General features: G+C 34.6%; 2 protein-coding genes across 2 annotated transcripts in view; one reads left to right on the top strand and one right to left on the bottom strand.

The window, feature by feature from the left end:
• Positions 1–1,521, top strand: part of LOC107599032 (E3 ubiquitin-protein ligase TRIM50-like) — a 12,567-nt gene extending 11,046 nt beyond the window's left edge. Inside the window, exon 6 of the mRNA XM_016290520.1 lies at positions 546–1,521. Within this exon, the coding sequence (XP_016146006.1) occupies positions 546–1,123 (578 nt within the window). The 3' untranslated portion in view covers positions 1,124–1,521. The remainder of the gene's footprint in view (positions 1–545) is intronic.
• Positions 1,522–3,758: 2,237 nt separating this feature from the next.
• The window catches only part of LOC107599031 (integrin beta-4-like), a 29,145-nt gene continuing 21,723 nt past the window's right edge, over positions 3,759–11,180 (bottom strand). The window contains exons 35-41 of the mRNA XM_016290519.1: positions 10,078–10,239; positions 9,701–9,820; positions 7,991–8,200; positions 7,659–7,814; positions 7,356–7,517; positions 6,956–7,063; positions 3,759–4,774 (exon numbers count right to left, since the gene is read on the bottom strand). Coding sequence (XP_016146005.1) covers positions 4,635–4,774; positions 6,956–7,063; positions 7,356–7,517; positions 7,659–7,814; positions 7,991–8,200; positions 9,701–9,820; positions 10,078–10,239 — 1,058 coding nt within the window. The 3' untranslated portion in view covers positions 3,759–4,634. The remainder of the gene's footprint in view (positions 4,775–6,955; positions 7,064–7,355; positions 7,518–7,658; positions 7,815–7,990; positions 8,201–9,700; positions 9,821–10,077; positions 10,240–11,180) is intronic.

Here is an 11,180-nt window from a genome sequence, read left to right as displayed (position 1 = left end):
AAACTTTTGAACTGTAGTGCATATTGTTAGAAAAGATTTCTATTTTAAATAAATGCTCTTCTTTTGAACTTTTTATTAATCAAAGAATCCTGAAAAAAGTATCACAGTTTCCAAAAAAATATCAAGCAGCACAACAGTTTCAACACTGATAATAAATCAGCATATTAGAATGATTTCTGAAGGATCATGTGACACTTTATACTGGAGTAATGGCTGATGGAAATTCAGCTTTGCATCACAGAAATAAATTTGATTTTAAAGTATATTAAAATAGAAAACATTATTTTATATTGTAATAACATTTTGCAATATTTTTTTCTGTATTTTTGATCAAATAAATGCAGCCTTGATGAGCATAAGAGACTTCTTTAAAAAACATTACAAGTCTTACTGATCCCAAACTTTTGAGCGGTAGTGTACATATATAGTACATGATAACATCAAAATTAGGCAGTATTTAAATTTGCAGTGTGCAATTTTTTTCTATCCACTGTTACATTTCTTGAAAACCTTCCATACGCATAAGACATAAATCTTACCATAAGTGCTGCTCTGTTTTACAGTGGAGGTGACTCTTGACCCAGAGACGGCCAACCCTGCTCTGGTTCTGTCTGAGGACTGCAAGCGCATGCAGTGTGGTCTGGAGCGGCGTGAGGTTCCTCACAGCCTGCGGCGCTTCGACAGCTGGTGGTGCTGTCTCGGCTCTGAAGGCTTCTTGTCGGGACGCCGGTACTGGGAGGTAGAAGTGGGCGACCGTGATTGGCGTCTCGGGGTGGCCAAAGAATCAGCTCTCTGCAAAGGCTACAGACCGCTGAACACCCAGAGTGGATACTTGACCCTCAGGCTGGAGAGGGGCTCCGAGCTCAAGGCGCTGACCACACCACCCACACCCCTGCCCCTGTCGCTCATCCCACGGAGGGTGGGGGTCTATCTGGACTATGAGGAGGGGCAGCTGTCCTTCTATGACACCCAGAAGCGTGCGCACATCTACACATACAGCAAGAGGTTCACAGAGAAGCTTTACCCGGTGTTTGGGACGGTGGAGATGGTCCGCGAGATGGTGATCAGGCCTGCAGACCTAAGGGAGCGATGTCTCTGTAAGGGACAATGTCTGTTCTGCTAATAATGAACGCACAATCCTTATGCACACGAATGTGAAAAAATTACACACACCATAAAATAACAGTAATTGATCAATGCTTACAAAAAATAGAAGCATAGAGAGAATTTGACATTTTTTAGAGTAGCTAAAGCTGTGAAATCTGCACCACTAGCATCATCAAGGAAATGTTAAAATACTGTTGTTAAACAATCTGACTGAACAAACAGAGAGTCCTGCCCAAGACTCGTCACAGAGAGAGCTGCAGTGATGACTTATTTCTGTAGGCCAATCTGGAAAGTTTGGAAACCAATAGGATTTTTCCACTGGCTTTTGTACTGATGGTTACTCAAAGTTTTTGGATTTTTACAGAAAATAAGATCTGTGACCAAAAAGTTCATATTCACAAATGAACACAAATTTTGAAGCCACACATCTACACATACAGCGAAAGGTTCACAGAGAAGCTTTACCCGGTGTTTGGGACGGTGGAGATGGTCCGCGAAATGGTGATCAGGCCTGCAGACCTAAGGGAGCGATGTCTCTGTAAGGGACAATGTCTGTTCTGCTAATAATGAACGCACAATCCTTATGCACACGAATGTGAAAAAATTACACACACCATAAAATAACAGTAATTGATCAATGCTTACAAAAAATAGAAGCATAGAGAGAATTTGACATTTTTTAGAGTAGCTAAAGCTGTGAAATCTGCACCACTAGCATCATCAAGGAAATGTTAAAATACTGTTGTTAAACAATCTGACTGAACAAACAGAGAGTCCTGCCCAAGACTCGTCACAGAGAGAGCTGCAGTGATGACTTATTTCTGTAGGCCAATCTGGAAAGTTTGGAAACCAATAGGATTTTTCCACTGGCTTTTGTACTGATGGTTACTCAAAGTTTTTGGATTTTTACAGAAAATAAGATCTGTGACCAAAAAGTTCATATTCACAAATGAACACAAATTTTGAAGCCTAAATACAATCGCCAGATGTAAAAAGCTAAATGTAGCCTATAAACTAACTACACCATGGTTGCATGACTTCAACGTCACCAATGTCCTCCTTTCAGTATTTATTAAAAATAATTTTTCTGTGAAAGTTTGAGAATAGTTTGTTAGACCATGATTATAAAACCCAGCGAGGCTGCGAAAGCATTTGAGAAGATGAGTTTACCTATTCGGCGTGATATTTAACTTCTATAGACCCATTTAGCCACTTGTTAGCAACCGCCTTTTTCAAGAGAAGTCAAAAATTTAAAAAATCATGTGAAGTATTACTGATGTATTTTATGTTGTGGAATTAAACATGAAAATATCTTGAGCTTGTGTTAACCACAGACCTTATTTCAAGTATTTAACCAAAAACCTTTTCAGAAAACCCATTGACCTCAGGGCTGAAAGTATTATAATGCTAAAAACTTATTTCCGGGGTTTTGGCCTACAAAAATACATGATCCCTGCAGCGCACTACTGGTTGAACTAACTTCGTGCAGCACTGCATAGACTTTTGATTCGACGCATATTGCCGCTAATGCACACTAAACTGTTTTTATAACCGTTCAAAAACATCTTAAGTATTATATTTTGATGTGTTTATCAGTAAAACTGATAAAAAATATAGACCCAGTTTTATTGGTATTTTTCCTAAATATTATAGATAGAACGTTTTATACAGGCACTGTATTACTAAAATACTAAAGTAATTAAAACTAAATAAACTCAAATTAAAAAAAAAATACTAAAACTTCAAAATCAAATGAAAACAGAAATATACAAATAAAATCTTAATTCAGAATATATATATATATATAAAAAAAACTATAATAGTGTATCAGTGGTACTAAGATATTACTGAGTTGAAGTTGAACACCCCTATTGTTGCTGTGTGAGACTGGTCAGCATGCAATGTTTTCACTTTTTCAGGAAATCAACCTACAAATGAAATATTTGTCTATGCATATTAATCTGGGATATAATTGATTTTTAAGAAATTTCATTCTTGTGCAACTACTAAAACACGATCTTTAAAAAATATACGAAGGGCTTGTTTGCTAAAACGTACTGATGCATGAGTGCTGGGAATGTGTTCATGATTTCACTAAATCGTTGATATTTTAAGTGCTTCTGTCACATTTACTTCTGCAATTAGTTTAGCTCGAACTGCTTATTGTACAGATTCCATTGACTTTTTGCAGACAATTTTTTTTAAGAAATTCAACGTAAAATCTACTAACTCAAATTTCATAGAATGTTCAATCACATTAATCAGTGATTGTCATTGTAATATTTCTATACTGAATTGTGATTGTTTTTTACTTACATCTTATTTACCCATATAATGTTAATTTACATTGTTTTTAAGTGCATGGGCTAAAATAAGATTATAATTAGGTCCAAGGTCTAAAACCAAAATATTATTTTGCTAGTTTGAATACACTATTTTCCCCTTAAATCTAGTTTTAGCAAGTGTTGAATAGAATCTCATTCAACTCCCATGATTTTTTGTTTGTCAGTAACATAAGAAAGCATATAGAGGGCAGTGTCAGTACCTACTCCTCCAATCAATGTAAAGCATTTTAATAGGTCATTTCACAGTGTGCTAAAAACATTGTTGCACCTAAATCTTTTTCTAATAAACAAAGCTGACACAAGGAGTCGACTGTGGTAGGATGATTTATTGGTGCGGTGAACTAATATGCAGTGAGACGTTTTGCATACTACGGCTTGAATATGATGGTGAAATGCAATTTTAATATAAAACTCATGTCAAAAGTATCATACAAATTATTAAATGCAGTAAAAATGCAATTCAGGGGTACATAGGTGTGAGATTGGTAATCTTTTCCAAATTCCCAGCAGTGTACAAACCTGGCAGATTTGATGTCATCTGAAATACAGACACAGGCCTGAAGTTACAACAGCACATCTTGCAACCAGGCAGTAAAAAAAACAAACCTCAGTAACATTTACAGTCCCAAGAATCTAGTCCATATGTGTATGCGCTTATGTGTTGCAACATTTTGTAAAAAAAACTGATTTAGGAGGAAAATGACGAGTTAATTCAAGAGACATGGCAAATACATATAGAAAACCTACATGCTGAAATAACTTGATACATCTGGAAAGCAACATCAATGATATAAACAACATGATATGAAACTGACATGAAATTCAAACCTCGTCAAAATGAACGCAATCTAGCTCAAACGAGCAACAGAACTGTATCCCACGCCACATGCGTCAATAACATTTCTCGCAAACACTACATGAAACATGGATTGATGCCAAAATTTTCAACAAATACCTGTTTGGAAGTGATAAGATAACACTAAAAAGTCTTTACATTCAACAAAACATCAAGGCTTGAAGACTTTGGTCTTTAGGAGCAATAATCCGAGGAATCCAAGCACTCAGCTGTTCTCATGCTCACATAAACACCACATGTTGTGCACATTGGTCTGTGAACTTTTCTAGTTTGACTTTAGCGTGTTTTGGCCATGTGATTTCAGCTGAAGGCAAAAGGAAGTTAAATTAGGCCTCGTAGTACTGTCTATCCACCTTCTTAGTGATGGTGCTGCTGGACATCACTCCTCTCTGCACCATCTCCACCTGTCGCGTGATGGTGCCGCCCGACTCTGTGATCTGCCTGCTCGACATCATCATCATCCCGTCTAGAAAAAACACACATCAGACACCGATACAATGAGCGAAACATTACAATAAAGTTTAGAATTTAATTAATTGAAATAAATTGGAATGACATTAAAATGATCAACTGCTTTAAGTTTATAATACATTTGTATAACATTATCATACACACAACATACTGTATGGTATTTCCAGAAATGTTAGATGATTGATATACCACCAATATAAATGTGTATTTAACTTAATAAATTATATTAAATTCTATATGTGACCCTGGACCACAAAACCAGTTTTAGTTCACCCAAAAATGAAAATTAGGCTGTGTTTTACTCACCCCAGAGCCATCCTAGGTGTATATGACTTTCTTTTTTCTAGACGAATCCAGTCTGAGTTATATTAAAAATGGTCTTTGATCTTTCAAGCTGTTTAATGCCACTCAGTGGGTGTTGCATGCATCAGTCCAAAAGTAGTTAAATAAAAATCGCCCATCCATTAAAAAAAAATGCCTCACACGGCTCCGGGGGGTGAACAAAGGCCTTCTGTAGCGAATCGATGCATTTTTGTAAGAAAAATAACCATATTTAAAATTTAATAATCGCTTTAATGTAGCTTGCGCTCACTGTTGTACACTGGAAGCAGTTCCGGGCGGATGATGCATGAGTTCAGTGTTGCGCATTGGCATTAAACAGTTTGAAAGATCAAAGATTATTTTTAATATAACTCCGACTGGATTCATCTGAAAGAAGAAAGTCATATACACCTAGGATGGCTCTGGGGTGAATAACACACAGCCTAATTTTCATTTTTGGGTGAACTAACCATTCAAGTTGCTAGGATATATTTGTAGCAATAGCCAAAAATACATTGTATGGGTCAAAATGATCGATTTTTCTTTTATGCCAAAAATCATTAGGATATTAAGTAAAGATCATGTTCCATGAAGATATTTAGCAAATTTCCTACTGTAAATATATTAACTTAATTTTTGATTAGTAATATGCATTGCTAAGAACTTCATTTGGACAATTTTTAAAAGGCGATTTTCTCAATATTTTGATTTTTTTGCACCCTCAGATTCCAGATTTTCAAATAGTTGTATCTCGGCAAAATATTGACATATCCTAACAAACCATACATCAATGGAAAGCTTATTTATTCAGATTTCAGGTGATGTGTAAATTTTTCTATATTGAGATTTATACAAGACTGGTTTTGTGATCCAGGGTCACATATAATACTACTTTTTGTTATATTTTATAATAATATTAGGGTAACAATTTAGTATAGGGACCGATTCTTACCAATAACTAGTTGCTTATTAGCATACCTAATATTATCATACTGGCTGTTTATTAGTATTATAAAGCACATATTCTGCATCCCTAATCCTACCCAATACCTAAACTTAACAACTACTGTACTAACTATTTATAAGCAGCAAATTAGGAGTTTATTGAGGCAAAAGTCATAGTTAATGGTTTGTTAATAGCAAGAATTGGACCTTAAAATAAAGTGTGACCAATATTATTCATATTAGGTCTATTTCACTAAATGATTAAACATAAATAATAATCAATATGTTTAAATTTTTTATTTTTGCTTTCTGAAAACAATGTGGTGAACATTGTGGTATTGTGAAATTAAAACCCGTGTTAATTAAAATAAAAGACTTAATTCAACTTAATTTTATAGATTTTTTATTTGATAAAAATATGTATTTTACATATCCCAAAATAAGCATAATTACCTAAAGGGAATTAATTATGTTTTATAGGTTTATATTAAATATGATAAAATATCTAGTTATTTTTTTGTTATATTTAATAAAAACAGTAGTCAATCTTAATTTCCCACTGTGGTCTAATTTACTCCAAAGAGTCAAACATAAATATTAATCAATCGGTTCAAATGTTCATTTCAATGTTTTGTTTTTAATTTATTTTTATGTGTGGTGTTTATTTGTTAGTATTCAACTTAACTTATTGAAATTGGTTTTATTTTATAAAAAAAATAATAATTTGAGAAATTCTACATATCACAAAATAAATTAGCATAATTAGTCAAAATGGATTATGTAATTATGATTTGTTGATTAAAACGTCACGTGAGGCCAACTCAGCTGAAATTGTAACTCATAAATCGAAAAGGAACAAACTCTTCAATAGTGAATTTTGCACCCTGGAAGATGTAGTGTGTGTTATTACCTGGAGACACAAAGGGTTCTGAGAACATGGTGTGTGAAGTAATCTCTGTTGGTAGGTTGAACACCTCTCTCTTTGTGAGTGAATGACTGCTGTACTGTGACATGGAGCCTGAGGAGAACCAGAAAAGAAGCTTCAACAAACAAAACTTATTACCAGTGATTTTCCTCAAAGACGACATAAGATATAATGCAATGTATTTCGGAGTTAAACAAAATATTCAGCAGAATGTTGTACAGGGCCAGACTTGATTTTATCCATTGCGATTGAATTGAACCATAGCATTTTATATTACTGAAACATTAAACATATACAGTACATAATGAGATTAATCTCATAAAAAGGCACACACACACACTATCATATCACTCTCTCGGTCACATTGTTGTAACGTCCAGCATACCTCCATCTTGGGATTCGATGGTGATGATGCCTTCTCGCTCCGGTCCAAAGCCCTGCGTGGTCTGGGCTTGAACTTTGAATTTGTATGGCATGTTTTCTTTCAGGTCAGACACAGTCAAAGAAGTTGCAGCATTGCCATTCACCTGGAAGGAGCGAAGATCTCCTGCAAGGACACCAAACAGAGCTTTAACAAAGAAGCTAAAGAACAGGGGTTGTTTTTGATTATTGCAGCAGTGACTGCTGTGGATATTTATGTGGATTCAAAGTTCAAGTCAAATAGAAAATAAAGAGGGTGGTGTCTGACCTCCACTGTGCAGCTGTTCACAGGTAACCACGTAGCCCAGGATGTCCCCGTTGGGTTTGCGAGGTTTCTCCCAGCTCAGCTGCAGCGTGTCTGGACTCAAAGCTGTGAAGATCAAAGGTCCTGGAGCGCTGGGAGTGCTGAGTGTGAATGGAGATCCTGAATAATAGCAAACACATACATATTATTTTATGTGTATGTATCATTTACTAAAACATGTGTGTTAATATTTAATGATGATTTCAGGATAGTTGCCACTGCTAATGCTGGTATTATCGACCCTGGCCCCTATAGGTACCATAAAAATATCAATTTAAGAATGAAGGCGCTCTCACCTGGCATTGGGCTCAGTGGACTCTTGGGGTCGACAGCAGACTCAATGGTGATGACTCCCTCTCTCTCAGGACCCCAGCCCTCTCGACTCTGGGCCTTCACTTTGAAGATGTAGGAATGGTTGGGCAGGAGATCCTGAACCACCACAGAGTTCTGAGATGGATTGTTCACTTCAATACGCTTTACTTCACCTATACAGGAAACGAAAGACAATCAAAAAATTATTAGACATCAAACAGACATCATCTGTTATTATGCACATCATATATACACAGCATATAAAAGTAAAATTAATTATTAAATTATAGTATATTACAATTGTTTATACACACACACACACATACACATACACATACACATACACATACACATACACATACACATACACATACACATACACATACACATACACATACACATACACATACACATACACATACACATACACATACACATACACATACACATACACATACACATACACATACACATACACATACACATACACATACACATACACATACACATACACATACACATACACATACACATACACATACACATACACATACACATACACAGGTGCATCTCAATAAATTAGAATGTTGTGGAAAAGTTAATTTATTTCAGTAATTCAACTCAAATTGTGAAACTCGTGTATTAAATAAATTCAATGCATACAGACGAACAGCCAGCTTCTTTGGCAATGAATGTTTGTGGCTTACCCTCCTTGTGAAGGGTTTCAGTGATTGTCTTCTGGACAACTGTCAGATCAGCAGTCTTCCCCATGCTTGTGTAGCCTAGTGAACCAAACTGAGAGACCATTTTGAAGGCTCAGGAAACCTTTGCAGGTGTTTTGAGTTGATTAGCTGATTGGCATGTCACCATATTCTAATTTGTTGAGATTCACACAAGTTTCACAATTTGAGTTGAATTACTGAAATAAATGAACTTTTCCACGACATTCTAATTTATTGAGATGCACCTGTATATGAAAATAAATGGATGAATATTGATCTAATAACTTAACATACTAAAAGTTAGAATGAAGTGTATGACAATAAAAGACACTTAAAAAAATCTTAAAATTTAAAGCTTCTGTTTTTATTATTTGCTTATACTTAGTATTTTATGCACAGTCTATCTTAAAAAACTAAAATGTTGTATGTACATATATATACACAATTTATATATATAGAAAAAGAAAGATTTAAGACTTTGCAATTTATTTTCATCACACACACACATATATATATATATATATATATATATATATATATAAATTAGTTGAGAAATAATAGATCATAAATTAACTGCTAAATTAAATGTAAAAATTAAAATCATAAAATCATTTGATCATTTATCTACTATTCAAATATATTAGAAATTTATTTTCATACACATTTAATTGTCATATATATATATATAATTTATCTGCATTTTGTCTTTTTTAAATACATATTTTAAAATAAATTTGGTGTTCTATAAGTTGCATTTATTGTAAATGCATCTTTTTAATATTATTATGATTAATAAATAAGTTCAAAGCTGTCTGAAATGTTTGGTGCCTAAATAAATATAATTTAATTTAATTTAATTTAAATATATAGTACACCTACTAAAAGATCTGCGCTTAACTACTTTACATTATGAAAGGAAGTCACGGTTTCAAAGTACCCTCTCCTGACGCACTGCTGGTTGTTTCCAGGTTCACTCACCCTGAAGAACACTATCCAGGTTCTGCAGTGCATCGTTGATATCTTCAGACTGAGTACGAGCTCTGGAGCTCAAGCTGTAGCTGGTAGTTGTACTCTGGCTGAAGCTAGAGACCCCTGAGAGACAGCCAAGCCACGGCAGGGTGGGGTACGGCAGGGTGTGGCGGGAAAGGGTTGGCAGGCAGCCGTCGCATGACGAGAAAACAGCGGGAGAAAAAAAGTGTAGAGAGAAGACAAATGGCATAAGGGGAAGAAAAAGAAGAGTAGGATTGAAGCGAGAGTGAGCCAAGGATTCTTGCCAAAAGCTGCACCTTGCGAGGATTATATCAAATTCCATTGGCTTTGTGCACGCAGATCTATCAGGCTTAATTTACCTAAGTTGTCCAAAAATCCACCAGACAGGTTTCCCATGACAATAGAATCCCTCACACCATCACCGTCCGTGTAATGTCTGTTCTCAGAACGCTTCCTCAGGATCACTTCCTCTTTGAGAAGTCCGCCATCCCTAAGATCATATCTGTGTGTCGTTGAGCCTCCTGATTGTGACAAAAAACAAAGATTGGTTAGTGAGTTATGGAGAAAATTGATTCAACCATTTTGTTTTTGAAGCATATGCACTAGTGCTGTCAAATCGATTAGTCACCATTAATCGCATCCAAAATAATGTTTATGAATCATTCTTTGATTTCGTACATTTTAGTGCTGTAAAATCGATTAATCACATCCAAAATAAAAAATTTACATAATATATGTGTGTACTGTGTATATTTATCTGTATATATAAATACACACATATATACACACACACATACATACATATATATATATACACTTACATATATTATACATACACACAGACACACACACACACACAAAAAGAAAAACAAGTAGATAGAAGAGAAAAAATAGAAAGCCACACACACACACACATGTAAGTATTTCTTAATATATCATATTTATATAGAATTTATATGATATATTAAATATATACATGTATGTGTGTGTATTATATATATATACACAGTACACACACGTATATTATGTCAAATTTTATTTTGGATGCGATTAATCGATTTGACAGCACTAATATGTACCAAATCAAAGAATGATTCATACATCTTCACATGAAAATTCTGTCATCATTTACTCACCCTTATGTCATTCCAAACCAATATGAATGTCTTACTTTCATGAACACACAAATAAAGGTAGACCAGAAAGAAAATACAAAATGAAGGACAAAAAAAGTGGTCCAAATGACACTATCATCCAAGTCTTCTGAAACTTTTACTTTTTTTTACTTTAGATAATCTGTGAATGACAACTTGCACAACCGTTCAAAAGTTTGGAATGTGTACGATTTTTTAAATATTTTTTCAAATACATCTCTGATGCCCAGGCATAATTTATTTGGTAATACAATAAAAACAGTAATATTGTGAAGTTGTATTACATTTAAAACAAATGTTTTCTTTAA

This window comes from Sinocyclocheilus grahami, unplaced genomic scaffold (assembly GCF_001515645.1).
Source record: "Sinocyclocheilus grahami isolate Dianchi unplaced genomic scaffold, SAMN03320097.WGS_v1.1 scaffold259.1, whole genome shotgun sequence".
Taxonomy (NCBI): domain Eukaryota; kingdom Metazoa; phylum Chordata; class Actinopteri; order Cypriniformes; family Cyprinidae; genus Sinocyclocheilus; species Sinocyclocheilus grahami.
Note: the sequence above shows the minus strand (reverse complement) of the source record. Positions and strands in the feature narration are given on the sequence as shown.